The 15462-nt window shown below is 43.8% G+C and overlaps 3 protein-coding genes across 6 annotated transcripts in view; 1 reads left to right on the forward strand and 2 right to left on the reverse strand.

Annotated features, from left to right (window-relative positions):
• CLDN20 (claudin 20) overlaps positions 1 to 6023 on the reverse strand; it is a 15237-nt gene extending 9214 nt beyond the window's left edge. Inside the window, exons 1-2 of the mRNA XM_027602354.1 lie at positions 5963 to 6023; positions 1861 to 2003 (exon numbers count right to left, since the gene is read on the reverse strand). The gene's annotated coding sequence lies outside the window, so the exon portion shown is untranslated. The remainder of the gene's footprint in view (positions 1 to 1860; positions 2004 to 5962) is intronic.
• The window catches only part of TFB1M (transcription factor B1, mitochondrial), a 66472-nt gene extending 56881 nt beyond the window's left edge, over positions 1 to 9591 (forward strand). Inside the window, exons 6-7 of the mRNA XM_027602353.1 lie at positions 6110 to 6237; positions 9264 to 9591. Of these exons, the coding sequence (XP_027458154.1) occupies positions 6110 to 6237; positions 9264 to 9501 (366 nt within the window). The 3' untranslated portion in view covers positions 9502 to 9591. The remainder of the gene's footprint in view (positions 1 to 6109; positions 6238 to 9263) is intronic.
• Positions 9592 to 9606: 15 nt separating this feature from the next.
• TIAM2 (TIAM Rac1 associated GEF 2) overlaps positions 9607 to 15462 on the reverse strand; it is a 191229-nt gene continuing 185373 nt past the window's right edge. For 3 of the 4 annotated variants that reach the window (XM_027602341.1, XM_027602342.1, XM_027602343.1), the window contains exons 9-13: positions 14797 to 14855; positions 14048 to 14153; positions 12852 to 12939; positions 12331 to 12485; positions 9607 to 10777 (exon numbers count right to left, since the gene is read on the reverse strand). In XM_027602341.1, coding sequence (XP_027458142.1) covers positions 10158 to 10777; positions 12331 to 12485; positions 12852 to 12939; positions 14048 to 14153; positions 14797 to 14855 — 1028 coding nt within the window. In that variant the 3' untranslated portion in view covers positions 9607 to 10157. The remainder of the gene's footprint in view (positions 10778 to 12330; positions 12486 to 12851; positions 12940 to 14047; positions 14154 to 14796; positions 14856 to 15462) is intronic. The other variant, XM_035728554.1, reaches the window with a different exon arrangement.

Below are 15462 nucleotides of genomic sequence, written 5' to 3' on the forward strand. Positions count from 1 at the left end.
ACTGCAGATAGGACCGAGCCCTATATGTCCCATGTTTTTTTCTATGTATACATACCTAAAGTTTAATTTATAAATCAGGCACAGTAAAAGATGAATAACTAATGATAAAGTAGAACACCTAGCACAGTTATACTGTAATAAAAGTTATGTGTGGTCTCAAAATATCTTATTGTACTGTATTCACTCTTATGATGAAGATGGGAGAGGATAAAATGCCTACATGATGAGGTGACAGGAGGGGAGGGACGTAGGTGCAGTGACACAGCGTTAGGCAACTGGGGACCTTCTGACACTGGACCAGAAGGAGGATCTTTTGCCTCCAGACTGTGGTTGACCGCGGGTAACTGGAAGCACAGAAAGCAAACTGTGGATAAGGGGAAACTATACAAGTTGCATTTATATTCGTTTATTATCTGTTACCTTATTTTTATGTTTTGTTTCTCCTTTTTATGTCTTTAGGAGAAAGGATCTTGAGGACTTGTTTTCTGTCTTCCTCACATTATTGTAGAATGTTAAGACTATCTTTGGATTTTGTGGTGACATTTGCAGATCTAATTATTTTAGTCTCACAGGTAGTATAAATAGGTATTTGTTGGGACTTAACCGTTGCACCCTCTTTGCACATTATTTTGAAGAGCAGAACACTTTTTTTAAAACATCCTCATTTGGTGGCAGTATCCAAGATGGTGGGCTGAGGATGCCTGGTTCAGGCCTGACCCTCCTCGTCCCTTGCTCCTCTTCGCCTTCCTTCCCCGTGTCTCTCTCCTACCCAGCTAGGCCTGCTGCGTCTCAGCCCCAGCCCACACTCTAGGGCACTGGGTGAGTTCGTGAGGACTTTGTGATCTTGCCAGCTTATAAAGCTTGCATTGGTTTTATTCATGTTTCTTACTTATTTTTATTTCTCTGGTGATACATAGGGAAGACTCTGAGGTGCCCCCAGACCACCATGAGTTAAAGAGTAAAATAAGCATGTAGAGGATGAGATCCAGGAGCTACAGAATCCACCTTTAGAAAGACAGAATGTCTTTCAAGTGAGAAACAAGAGCAGGACAGCATGAGTACGTGTAAGAACAAGTACCTCAGCCGAAGGAGCACTGGCCTGGGTGCTTACGGCACGTGGCTGAGGAGAATCCAGCACTGCTTGTGCCGGTGAGGAGTCAGGCCCTCGGGCTGGTGCCGCGCCCGTTACGACCGTCAGTCTGTGTATACCTGCTCCCATTCCGCGGCACTGCACGGTCTTCTAATCGTAGCGGTGATTTCCTAAGAGAGGAAGGCACTGACAAGGCAGCTGAGTTCACGCCTAGTCTCTTTGGCAGTCATGGCTCCTTATGAATTAATGTATTTGCCTTCATGTTCATTTATGAGTCTTTTACTATTACTGTTTTTCATAGCAGCAGTATTTATTTGAGTGCCTTGTGAGTCTGCCTAGATTCGAAGTCTCCCTGGCTCGGAGGTGCTGGAGCCTCTCTGGGCCTGCGGAAGCTGAGGCCAGGCCTCGTGATTGCCCGGGGTGCTACCACCTCTGGCCGCGGCAGGAGCAGACGCCTCCAGGTGCTGCTGTTTCACCAACACCAAAGTCATGGTTGATGGCGATGGTCATGGTTTTAGAAGGGTGTTTCCCCCAAGGCTGACCCAGGAACTCCAGGTTAAATATAACCGAGAACCCTAATGTGATGTTTGATAGTTCTTGTCCCTCTTGTGCTTTGTTTAGAATTAAGCATTCACGTCCTTGAAATTGTTTCCCTAACTTGAGACCAAGAGACCCTGACTCATCTTGCTGTTGTTATTACTGATAGGCACAATTTACATTCATTCATGCATACATTTACTTACATGCATACAATTACGTGCATAATTTACCCAGTAAAATGCTTTCTCTCTCCATCTGCTCCCCTCACGTGGGCCTCTCTCAGGCGTATTCCTCATCATGCTCTCAGCTCACTGTCATATCTGTTCTCTTACATACGTATGCTGAGGGGAAATACTGTGACTGTGTTGTGATTCTGAGGAGGAAAGAAAGAAAAACCATTCAGAAATCTATAGGAGGGAAAAAAGGTGAGATTGAACTTCTGGAGAAATTAATATTGCTGTAGAAAATACAAATTCTAAACTTTAAAGAAAGATGTGTAGGTACAAACAGTGTGTCAGCCCTTGTTGAATACTTTGGTTTAGAACACCTGGGATGCTTTTGTTAAAGTGTTTGCATTTTAAGGTTTTAAAACTGAAATTCTGTCCTTAAATTGGGCTTAGGACAAAGATTACAGGCAGAATAAACCAGTTATAGGAAATCTGATGTACATTCATATTTGTGAATGTTTTTCTATAAAACGTGTAATTAGAGTATCCCAGGCGTTAGTGCCTTGCCGCTCTGTTAACTCGTATCCAGGGCAGTTGTAACTGGAGGCTGTCACTAGCTCGGTGCAGGCACCTGAAGAGTCAGACTCTGGTGGGTGCAGGACCCAAGCATCCCCCAGGGTGCTCACCTCAATCTGTCATTTCACCTGACGCTGAATGTGACTCCCCCAAACCTCAGGTGGTGCCGGACACATCAGATCCAGCCACACCCTTCCCATTCCCATCTACACGAGTCTGAGACGGTGCCACCTTGAACTTTGAAAATCCTTCTCTTCTTGCTCCTGAAGGCTTATTGATTATTCCCTGTTGACCTTCTTTCTCGCCCTTCTGTCCTCTCCCAGTTATGGTTCTAGTTCAGCTAATTATAAACGACAGCTTCCTAATGATTTTTCCTTCCATGGTCTTGAATGCCAGGGGAAGGGTCAAAGACCCTTTCTTGGCTAATGGCTCCTGTCGTGCCTGTGTCATTTCACAGGGGTGGTAAGTTAGCTCTTTGGCATATTACGATTCTCCATCAGGAACAGACTGCCCATTCTTCAGCATTCTCTATCCTCACGGTGACTCGAGATCTGAGTTGGCAGTCTCTAATGCTAGAGGTTTAATAGCTTCTTATCCCAGGTCTCTTATGAGTCTAAAGTGCAGCTCTGAGCTCATAACCAGTCATGCCCTAGACATGCTGGCCTGGAAAATGAAACTGCTGCCTGCAGCCTTTTGGAGCCACGGCTGCTAATGTTGAGAAACGTAATCAGCATTGATATTAGAGTGGATTTGAGAGGCAAATATTTAAATTCGCTATAAATCCTTTAATTTGAAGTTTTAGCAGGTCATTTTGGTATACCAATAGACTGAATTTAGAAAGGGACTGACAACATTAAAATAGAATTTTTAAGTGTATCTAGTGCCTATGTACTGATTTCTTTTTTTGTAAGGAAATCCTTTAATAGAGTTAAAATTCAGGGAAGGAAGAATAATGGTTGCAATTTTTAAATAAGCATTCAATTGTAAGTAAAAAGCATTTTTGTATCTGTTACCCTAGTTACAGACTAGCTTTCCTATATTTCTAGAGAAAAATGGGCTCTATCGTTCAGAGTGATTCTGAAAAGTGCTTTTGGGGGCAGGAGTAGAGAAGAGTACGGGAGGTTTCCCAGAGAAACAAGGACACATTGCTGGAATAGCCGTTTTCACACTGAGTTTCTCAGGGTCCTCCTCTAAATAGGAACTGGATTGGATTGTGAGTGGGTATTTTCTTGTAGCTGGGATATGCTGTTAGCCAACTTAACTGGGTAACACAATTACATTCAAACTTTAGAAGGCTGCTACAGTTAACATAGGGTGCTGCTATATTGGTACAGGGCTTAGAAAAGTTTATCTAAAGCCAATGTGAGACATTTCCTATATTTGCAAACACCAACTTTATCTCAAAGGAATAAATCAGGCAAATAGGAGGCCAAATTTTAAAATCCACAGAAGTTGGAAGCGGCAGTCTCTGTACTGGAAGGAGACTGTATCTAAACCTGTATTTGTGCCTCATTTAGAGTTTTTGTAACATTTCATGGGCTGGGGTTGGCTAGGGCTCAAACTGTATCTCCTGCTGTGCTGCAAGATCCGTTTCCCTGGAGAATGGCAGGCTGTTGGATCACACCTGGTACCTGTGAAGAACACCATCCGAACTGACTGGACTGGGGAAGAATCGGCAGAGAAGGGTTGGAGTTGAGTCCTGGAGGGCAGCAGAGTCGGGGACCGGGACGGGATGCCAGATGGAGAGGCGTACAGTGGTGGGGCGGGGCAAGGCCTGGAACCTTCCTGGACAGCTGGGTTCACTTCTCTGTTCCAAATCAATAGGAGGAAAGGTGGGGATGGATGTTTCAGAGTTTGTGAGCACTCTTTGACATTTGAAGTCATGGTAGTGTATCTGGGGCAGCTTCTTCCACCGTCCTCCACACAGATTAGCTCTTTTTCCGGCCACAGAAATGCTTTCAGATGAAGCCGTCTTTTCTTCCCTTGTTTACTGTAGTGCTCCCGTTCACTCCACCTGAACCCCGAGGCCCCCTCCACAGTCCTTACCCTCCCAGTGCCGCTCTCTGCTCTCTTGATCACAAACCTCTCCCAGACCCCGGGACCCTGGTGGTGGGTTGTGCCGGTCTACAGAAAGTCCTGGCCTTTTAACCAAGCACTTCGTTTCCTATAGAAGTACTTGTTACCAAACCTGGAGAAACTGATTAAGCAACACATAGAACTCAATTTGAAAAACTATTAAAATTTAATGAGAACATTTAACATTACAGATAGTCACTCTCTGGGGTAACTCCTGTCCCACCAAAGTAGCCTGAAGGCTGATGGATATTTAGGGGAGTCGGTGTGGAAAGGCCTCTCTGCTGGCGGTTTTCACTCTACTGTCTAGGCCGTCCTCCGCGTGCCTACCGTGGACCTCTTCTGGTTATCCCGTGGGGACACCGTAGCTAATCTGAAACAGTTGGGACAGGGTCAGTGATGGTTCGAGGAAAGGGTACGTCATGGCAGCAGGAGAAACACCACTGGCTACTCCACAAGCCTGCCCAGGCCCCCTGATGACGGGCCCGTCTTCATTTTCTTTTCTTGTCCACACCTCATATACAAGTACTTTTCCTCCATCCTAAAATCAAGAAACTGAAAACACTGCCATTCTCATGTATGACAGACTGATTTTAAGGAGTTTTATAGCCACAAGGATTTTTAGAAGCAAGGCCTCCCAAGAGAACAAGATAACCCCTGTGGAATTTAAAAAATGGAATGAATTCCTTCTGAAAAGCAGCAGTACGACCCCAACTTCATCAATTGCTGTACTTTCTTAGCCTTTGTAGAGTCCGTGTGATGTTCTAAGTAGCAAATTTAACAATTCCTTAGAGAACAAGGCTTTTGTAAATTATGAACAGACTTCCCATTTGTTAGGCCATAGTCTCTGTCAGGCATTTTTGTGCATGATAACTGCTTTGACTCTATCTCTCCCTTTGTCCTTTCGATACTATTCCTTTGTTATTTTGAATATAGAGACAGGGTTTAAATCTCCTAACAGATATGCCTGAAAAGTTTTATTTTCTGATAATTAGAGAATCTCAACTGCTAGTGCTAGTTCACCACTCAAACAGTGACACTTTGGGGGGTTTCCACTTTCTATTTGATCCTGCCTGGGCCTCCTGGGGCATTTCAAGTTGCTCCCAGAAAGTGATGTGGCCGTGCAGGTGACAGTCATGAATTCGGTCCAGCTGATTAATCGGGGTCTGTACCCAAAATAAGTGGTGTCCTAATTGATTCCCTTTCTGGGGAGTTTAGCACTAAATGGTCCTTGGGGGGCCATCTGCCTTCTCTTCTGTGTTTGGAAGCCCAGCTTATAGCCAGAACTGCTGCTGCAGCTTATTTTTTTTACACTTTCCAAAGCTAAATAAAATACTCTAAAGCTATCTGTTAGCTGCCTACTGACTTTAATGATGATTTGGATTGATCTTAAAGGCCATTGTAAAACTACATTTTAACATTAAGTGATCATCAAGCACAGGTCTAGTGGATGTCATTACAGAGCAGACGCACGGGATGGCTCTGAGTCAGCTCAAAGCCAAGTGCAACAGCTTACCTGCCTGTAGAAGATGAAGCCGAAGTCCATGTAAGGGTTTATGAGAACCATGCGGTCAAAAACCCGTCCACCTGTGTTTGACAAAGACGAATTGTTTAATCATGTTCTACCATGCCACAAAATGATGCATGTTTGCTCACGATGAAGGTGGACGTGGGCGTGGTGCACTTCACCCCCCTAGTGCAGCCCAGGATCGAGCAGCCCTTCAAGCTGGTGGAGAAGGTCGTTCAGAACGCATTTCAGTTCCGGAGGAAATACTGCTATCGAGGGCTTGGGTAAGAATGCCTTCTCTGCCTTTCACTGGCATGCTTTCTAAAATCCTTAAGCACTTTTAAAGATTAAGAACCTTGTTTTTAGGATTCCTCAAGCTAACTGTAAATGTCACTCTTCATTCAAATCCTGAGGTGAACAAACCTTGACTGGCCCAGAGGAAAAGGCAAAGCCCTGCATTAAGCTTAGAGGCCACCAGGAGGTTTTGTTTTAGCATCAGTACAAGCTAAAAACTGACAATTGTGCAGTTGATAATGACCCTGAGTTCTCAGAGCAGACCATATGAACCGTTTTTACGCTCAGCACTTCTGACCCCATGTGTGGTGTGTTTTCCAACACCAACAAGTCCCCCAATTCTTTAGGCACCAACTAGGTGTCTTACAATTCCATTCAAGTCTGACATTAACTACCTGGAGTGGCACAGAGCCCACAGGTTAAGGGTTCAGGGGCCACAAGACTGCTCCCACTTCAGACACTAGTCACAAGTCCCAGGTCACCACTGAAATGGGGATTTCTGTGACACCGCCTCTACCCTACCCCCTGCCACTTCAGGTTCACTCATTTGCTAGAGTGGCTTACAGAACTCAGGGAAACACTTTCATTTATCCAATTATAAAGGATATAACTCAGGAACAGCCAAATGGAAGAGACATAGGGCAAGTATGTATGGGAGCCAAGGGGTACACAGAGCTTCTGTGCCCTCTCGGGGCTCCTCACCCTCCCAGCACCTCACTATCTTCACCAGCCTAGAAGCTCTCTGAACCCATCATTTAAGGGTCTCTACGGACAGTCCGTTAGGCAGTTGATTCCATTATTGGCCACTGGTGATTGAGCTCAGTCTCCAACCCCTCGCTTCTTCCTAGAGACCTGGAGGTGAGGCAGAGTTCCAACCCTCTAATCACAGGGTTAGTTCCTTTGACAACTGTCCCCATCCTAAAGCTATCTAGGGACCCACCAAGAGTCATCTCATTAGCACAAATTCAGGTATGGTTGAAAAGGAGTTTTATTAGGCATAACAAAAGCTCCTATTACCCCTTATCAGGAAATTTTAAAGGATTTAGAAACTCTGTGTCAGGAACCTGAAACAAAGGCCAAATAATAAATTATCACAGTGAGTTGGGGTTGTTTTTTTAAGATTTTTTTTTTATTTATCTGAGAGCATGAGCAGAGAAGAGGGGCAGAGGGAGGAGTAGGCTCCCCGCTGAGCAGGGAGCCCAACATGGGGCTCGATTCCAGGACCCCGGGATCACGACCTGAGCTGAAGGCAGCCACATAACCGACTGAGCCACCTAGGCGCCCCATACTGAGTTTTTTGAGTGCTCTTCTTCCCACCAACTTGCTATATCACTTTTAAGGACACACTTAGAACTAGGAAGCAAGTATAATGTTGGAACAGCCAAAATGACGTCACGAGGTCTTCATACAAGCATGTTTTTATGTAATGGGGAGCTCCTTCAGTCTGCTGTGCTTACTACTCTGTGCACACACATGGCCACTGTCAGGAAACCCAGACAGAACATGGTGCTTTAGGGTCCAAGCGCCTCTTGAGGCCCTGAAATGACCACAGTGATATTTTCTATCCATTGGCAGCCAAGAAAATGTTTAATTAGGCCCAAGTACTTAGGCAGGAAGCTGTGTGTGTGTGATGTTTTTTTAAAAAGCTGCCATCTAATATGGCCAAACTTTAGCTGTTTAAAGGCGCCCAGCTCCATAGGCACGCATTTCTCATTTTCTGATCCCACCTCCCCTTTATATAAAGCCCCATCTCTTTGCTCTTGCTCTGGTTCTATGAAGTGTCTTCTTAGCATATGAAATTATTTCAGGTACAGCTGGGCAGCTGCATCCTGAAATCCTTGCAGCCCACAAAATTCATTTTTGAGGATTGGAGCTGACTGGTGTTAAATCCTTGTCTTGCCATTTGTTGGCCGTAATTAGGCCAGGATTTATACTTCACCAGAGAGTTACTACTTCTTGAGCAGAGACTTGAGCGGAGTAGTGACGGATGCCACCAGCTGTCTTGGTGCTAGTTAGAATGATCATGTACAGCTGCACGCAGGGTGTGACTTGTACAGCTGTACATGATGGCCCTGATTCATGGGGGGGGATCACAAAAAGTATATTCTACTTTTGGAAATCCTGGAGTAGGCCTCAGAGCTGGCCCCGGCATTTCCAACCTAAGTGATGGGCCCCTTCATCTCCTATACACCGTCTCTTGTGCAGAGAGGGACCCCAAATAGTGTGCCCGCTTTGACCCATTGGTGTCCTTGTGTCACATGCACCCACACATTGGCCCCCCCCTTGCCATGAAGCTGAACTCCAAGATCACAGCTCACCCGACACCATAGGGAACGTGCAGTTCCTTACTGAGAGGACCAGCAGCCTGTAAGAAAAACTCCCATCTCCATTGGCCATGACCTCTGCGCTCTGCAGAGTCCCTAACTATTGAGAAAAGAAATAAAATCCAGGTGTAGCTTTGCAACATTTCAATCAGTTTTGTTACTCATTTTAAAACCGTGATCTGCTAGGTTAGATGAAATTTAAAATATATACTTCAAATCAGTTGTAAAGATGCTGCAAGGTAAATCTTTGCGTTTTCACATCACCTGGTTTCAAACTTTGCAAAGGTCATTCCTTGGCGGTGAACATTCACAAAAGCTAAGAGAGTCAAGAAATAAGACAAGTTTCATATTAGAATGAGGCAAATCAAACATTTCTATAAGAATACAACTGAATAGATGTTTCTTTAAACTTACCTTAAAGGCTTAAAGGTACTTGTATTGACTGAGCTTTGGAAGGTGTTTTCCCTTGTGGACACACCTCACAGGGCAGACGAGCTCCTCCTTCAGTGGTCCTTTGTACCTGTTGCCTGGTGGCACGATCAAGATCCCTCTCCATTGGCTTGGGGCCCCAAGGACACTCCAGCCGCAGCCTCCACTCCCTCTCGATGTCATTTTCAAGTGCGTAGAAGGAAGCATCATGATTTAAGGAATTCTTTAAGTAAAATTTTGAAATTTTGATTTTCTCTCCTCAGAATGTTATTCCCTGAAGTTCAGCGCGTGGAAAGCACTGGAAAACTGTTAGAGTTGGCAGACGTGGACCCTACCCTTCGACCCAGCCAGCTCTCTGTTTCACACTTTAAGAGCCTGTGTGATGTATACCGAAAAATGTGTGATGAAGACCCACACCTCTTTGCTTATAATTTCAGAGAAGAACTCAAACAAAATAAAAGCAAAACTCAGGAAAAAGACAAGGAGAGACACAGACTCTAACAGCACACGGAATGCTGCTTTCCACAGTGTTATGCTCAGATGTGTACTCTTTCTGTCTTCTACGGAAGGACAATAAAAATACGATCACCATATGTGACTTATTTCCCTTTTACTGTACAGCTTGGTAGAGAAAATAATCAAATAAGATACAGTACAAGCTTTCTTTCTTTTAATATATATACTGCATAGATATGACATGTTCAGTATAAACAGCATCTGTTAACAACCTTACAAAAATGAAGCATCTGCACATTGTGCCCCTCACCCACATTAAAATAAATATGCTTTAAATAAAGCAAAAACTAACAGCTCAAAGAAAATGCCCAGAGGATTGGGAAAAAAACAATGACCTATTAATCACAATTCCCCCATCTTACTTTTTCCACATAAATTAAAATAGATTGCAATTTTAAGGATCCTAAGTCATTTTGATACCTGATCAAAAGGGCTATAAACTAAGTAATTTACAGATTCTGATCAGTTCAATCTAGTTTTCTGATCTACAATAAATTAAAATAACTTAAATCTTTACAACTATTTTGTGGGGAAAATGTATGCCGCACAAAACCCAATAATGAGTTTTTCTGCCATTTCCACTTGACCACCAGTTTAAAAGTAATACAAGCCATCAAGCCCACATCTGGACTGAAATGGCACTACAACTTCCCATGGCTCTCTGTTTCATAAAAACACTCCTCGTTGACCACCGAGGTTAAACTCTGGACACTGAACTCTCGCTGGAGAACAGAACTGAGATCAAGGTTGGCATTTTCAGACTGACTGTCAAGGGACTGATGGCGAATCTGTGCCTTCAGCAAAGTTCCCCTGTCCCGCTTGGTGCTGTTCGCTTTCCGTTTAATGGCGCAGAAGTGCCCCCGCACCAGCTTGGGCTGCTCCCCTGTGGGCCGGCCCTCCGGGCCAGGCTGCTGTTCAGCTGGCTTTGCATCAGGGCCATCAGAGATTCTCAGTCTCTGGAACTGAATTTCAATGTCTTTGGTAGGGCTGCCCCGTCTGAGAGTCTGATGGTAGTCATCCTCGTCGTCGCTCAGGATGTCACTCTCCTTGATGAGACTGTCTGACAGATCAGCCAGGCCTGGCCGGGGGTGTTGCATGGACTCCTGCCTGCTCCCGGCCGGGGCGCAGCCACTGCTCTGGGTGCTACTGCTCAGGCTGCACTCATCCGAGTCCAGGGAGCTGCCCTTGCTGGCCTCGCCGGACTCGCCGGGCCACTCACTGCTGGAGGAATTCTTGAGGACTTTCAAGGACCTGGAGGAAGCTGTGGTGAGAAAAGCGCATTTCCCCTCGTGATCAAGAAAAAGACTCCACAATGCGTAATTTTTGCAATGTACGTTATAAGATGTAACATCTTAATGACTTAACATCATCTCACTTCTGTTACCAACTATCCTGGGGCTTGGGCAAAAAAAAAAAAAAAGAAAAAGAAAAAAAAAAACACACATACACCCAAAACGTGCAGATACTGCCAAGTGTGGAAATTTTTTACTTAACGTTTATTTGAAATTTTATGTCGGAGGATTGGGCATTTCTAGATGACCTATTACCAGAGCTCGATTGTTCAGATAGAACAACAAGCTATAAACTATTACGAAGGCTAGGATTCTTATTTTGCCAATGGATAAATGAAAAAGTTAGCTACTAATAAAATCTAGGTCCCTTTCTTTCACTAAAGTACTTTGAAACTGGACAGCCAAGATTATACCATATTTCTACGCCTGCCTTCTCACCTTATTTCCCTTGCTGCTCCATTAGAAGTAGAAAAATGCCCTTCATCACTCATGAGAACGGTCTCTGCTGGAATTTCTAGCCAACTTTCATAGATTTAATAGGAATAATTTAATCATTTGTGTGTAATTCTTTTCTCTTGGGTTGAAGGGAAAAGGGGAGCTCTCAGCTGTGATGTTTCCGTAGACAGTAAGAGCATAGTTTTGATGGCTACAGCTTATTTTGGCAATAGAGAAAAAAGTAGAAAATATACAGTGAATTTGAAGAGGAGGTCACACTGTGACAAAGAAAAGAAACAAGACCAAAGATATTAACAAAACAGTTAATACAGAGAGAAGGTTTAAACTGAAATTTTAAAAAGCAGAAAATTTAAAATTTTAACAGGCAGACAGTTTAAGAAAAGCATGATCTGGAGTGTTTCCTTCCTGACTTAATTGACGGTAAAAATGAACATAAGGTTTCTTGATCTTAATTCAAGTACTGACTTTTTAGATGCCTGAGCTGTTCGGAGCACTGGGAGTACTGCAGTGAGCCAAGCTAAGCTAAGAGACTATGTGACTCCTGCACATCTCGATGGAAGAAAGAGATAAGGTAGTAAAGAGACTATGTCAGCTGGTGGTAAAATGAGGACTTGGGATTGGGGGTGGTTATAGTTTATACAAGGTTTGGGAGCAAGAGGCATTTTAAGTTTCTTTTTTTTTTTTTTTTTTTTTTAAGATTTTATTTATTTGAGAGAGGGAGAGAGCACAAGTAGGGAGAGCGGCTGAGGGCAAGGGAGAAGCAGAGTCCCCGTAGAGCAGGGAGCCCAACGCGGGGCTCAATCCCAGGACCCCGGGATCATGACCTGAGCTGAAGACAGACGCTTACCCAACTAAGCCACCCAGGCGCCCCTTAAGTTTCTTAAAAGGAAATAAAATTGCCACCACCTTCACACACCACTCCGTGTGCTCGGGTGTCTGGTTCAGAGCTTACAGGGCTCCCCCTGGTACTTTACAAAGTGGTGACTCACTGCTGTATTACAAAAACATATCCTTACAGAGAAGCTTGTGTTTTCCTAAATAAACACAAGGCCAGCAAAGTTCTCACCTAACTTGGCTGAAACAGGAACTCGGTTCTTAAGGGGTACCAGGCGATCCTTACAGGTCTTCTCCAGGGGTAATTCACACTTGATGTGACGCCTGAAGTTTTCCCTCAGAATAGATCGAATCACCTTGACGATGTTGGTTTTGCTCTCACTGTCACTGGTGAGGGGAGAAGAGAAAACAGTCATGTGGCGTGTCCTCATGCTTTGTGTCCACATCCCCTGGTCCTTAAGTGTCCTATTACTGCTCTCAGGACAGACTGACCACGAGTCGCCCAGCTTCTGTGTACCTTGGTCTCCTCACAGAAGGAGAGGTGATCATTTTTGAAGGCCTCTGAGCACTAAGATTTGGATACATATTTAATCAATGTCTTCTACTACAGACACAGTTGCCATTTTGGGGGAGGCTGGGTGTGATCCTGAAGTCATCAAAATTCAGGAGAGCACTAAAAATAAACTCCCAATTTTAAGAGAGCACAATTCTGTCTTTTTCCCATTGGCTTTAATTTTTGGAAATCAGTAATACCTGCAGCACAGTTGGAAGATGGTTTCTGGCCGTCCTTCTAGTTCTGACTTCGTATGGATCAGTTCCCATACGGAGTTATTTTCTGTCCCTGTGTAAAAGGAAACAAGGGTCTACGACTTTGCCAAAAATGTGAAGTTCGAAACTCACGTCAAATATTTCCTGTCCTGAGTCTCATCATTTTCTTCTGTGCCTCATTCTATGTATGACTTTCACAAATCGTTATCAAAAGTCAAATACTTTTTAGTTACTTTTTACATTTCCTGGTAGTTTTCCATCCATCCCAGTGTGCTTTCTCCCTAGCGCTGGATCACATCTCTTGGGGAAGGAGGTTAAACGGATCCTGTTTGTCAACCCCATTCCATTCATTGTATTCTTTGGAAGGAACGGTAGGATGTGCTCAGGTACTTGAGGTAAACAGACCAGCCCAAAGTCAGTCCCGTTTTAGGAAGTGTAAGCACCTCAAACAAAACAGGGATCCAGAGCATCACTGCATGCCTTAGACTATTGGTCCTTTCTGTCGTCGGAGGCACTGTCACCAGAACATGGTAATTCCAGAAGGACCTCTGAACATTTTCCAAGGTGGAAAAGTTTTTTTTTTTTTCCTAATATCACATACAATACTGCTTAATCTTAAGGAATTTTCTGATATATCAAAAATTTTTTAATTTAAGTTTGTGGTCCTTTCTTTAACAAATTTTAGGATATCAAGGATATTAGGCAGGAAAAATGCTGAAAACCATTGAGAGTGAAAATAAGGAAACGAGAGGTATCTGGCGAAGAAAAGGCAAATTTGGCATTTACTTTCTCTAAAAGTCTGTAAAAAAAAAAAAAAATCAAAACAACCTCTCCTGTCCTTACTTTCTTTGCCTATAAAATAAAACTCAGAAATTATTCTGAAGGTTCTTTCCTAGTTTTTCATTCCACAATGCAAATAAGCCCCGTTAAAATGCTTTTTCCTGGGACGCCTGGGTGGCTCAGTCAGTCAAGTGTGTGCCGCCTTCAGCTCGGGTCACGATCTCAGGGTCCTGGATTGAGCCCGAATCAGGCTCCTTGTGGGGAGGGGAGCCCACTTCTCCCTCTGCTTTCCCTCTGCCTGCCACTCCCCCTGCTTGTGCTCTGACAAACAAACAAAATCTTAAAAAAAAAAAAAAAAAAAAACAACTTTTTCCTAGCCTCATACCACATGAAACAATTACCTGCTGTATTCCCCAGTCTGACTTGAAGTGCGGATATGGGGATCAACCAGCGAAATTTAAATGGGTCCAAGTCGGCAGAGCCATGTGCAGGCCGGGAATTCGAGGGCTGTAACAGGAAAGTCCCCCAAGACAAGTGTTAGAGCAAGCTCTCACCCAGAGAGGAGATGTGCAGGAATGGAAACATGAAGTTCTCCCTGTATGCGAGGCTCCTTGCAGCTGTGGGTGGTCAGGTGCAGTACGCTCCCAGTTCTCAGAGATCTCAGAATGGGGGGGAGGGGGGTTGGGGCAGAGCCGTGGTCTGGGGAGCACAGACTGCTAGACACCAGCAAGAATGACAACCAAGCCTTCTGTGTCCTCATTACGTCTGGACAGTAATGACTGATGGCTTACGGTATCCACAGCCAAGCTTTTTCTTTTTTCTTTTTTTGAACTAAGGTAAAAGTCGTTTGAAAACAAACCAAAGTTACATGGTCTCTTATGTGCATGGAGCAAACATGGGTCATTTTCAGGGATATGGAAGCTGATTTTCTGGTGTAGGCCCCAGCACGGGAATTTGTCTACGTCTTCTTTTAAAAGCAGACATTGTTTTATGGGAGAATAATAGCTGAGTATCTGGTTTGCTTAGTCACCCCAGGAGTAAGTCCCATTAGTCCAGTGAGGCCTTGGTTCTGAGCGGGCTTCTCAGACCAACACTGACAGGACAAAGAGCATGAAAAGGTAGCTTTAATTAAATGTACTTCTTGTCTTACCAATTTCTTTTTCAGTTTGCAGTTTTCTTTATAAACCAATATGACAGCTCTCTTAAAAACTAAAGAAAGGAAAAGAAAAAGAAAAGTCTTTCATTATTTTGTACAAACTTTCTTCCAAGGTTGAATTATGGCTTAGAATGTTTTAATAGAACAAAGCTCTTCAAACCTATGGCTCCGCTCCGGATCCCATTATACCAGCACAGGAGGTGAATAAATGGTGCTCTCCTCTGATCACATTTCAGTGATGCAGAAATACCTACTTACTTAAAAACAATCATCTCAAGTAGATCTTGGCGATTTTTTGAAAAAAATCCCTGTTTTGTTTTATCGAAATCTGAGGACATGGTGTTCATGTTGGTGAGAATACACTGTCTATAATCGGTCTTAGTGAGAATTAAGACATTTTGGAAATGCAGCAAACAATTAAGATAGCAGGTTTCAAAATAGCCTCAGGAGATCTGTTCCTGTAACAGTTGGCCAGAAGCACTAAGCCAAGCAGAAGGGAGAACAAGATAATGAGTATGCAGAGCGACAGCATTTTACATAGTTGGAGGCTGGCTCTGTTCAGTCAAAAGCCATTACAGCAGTGATTCCAACTCCTTCTGAAAATCAGAGTTAGCTGGACTGGCGGGTCTAGAAAGATCTTCATTTTCACCAGTCTTTTTT

The sequence above is a fragment of the Zalophus californianus genome, chromosome 7, assembly GCF_009762305.2.
Source record: "Zalophus californianus isolate mZalCal1 chromosome 7, mZalCal1.pri.v2, whole genome shotgun sequence".
In the NCBI taxonomy this organism is placed as follows: Eukaryota; Metazoa; Chordata; class Mammalia; order Carnivora; family Otariidae; genus Zalophus; species Zalophus californianus.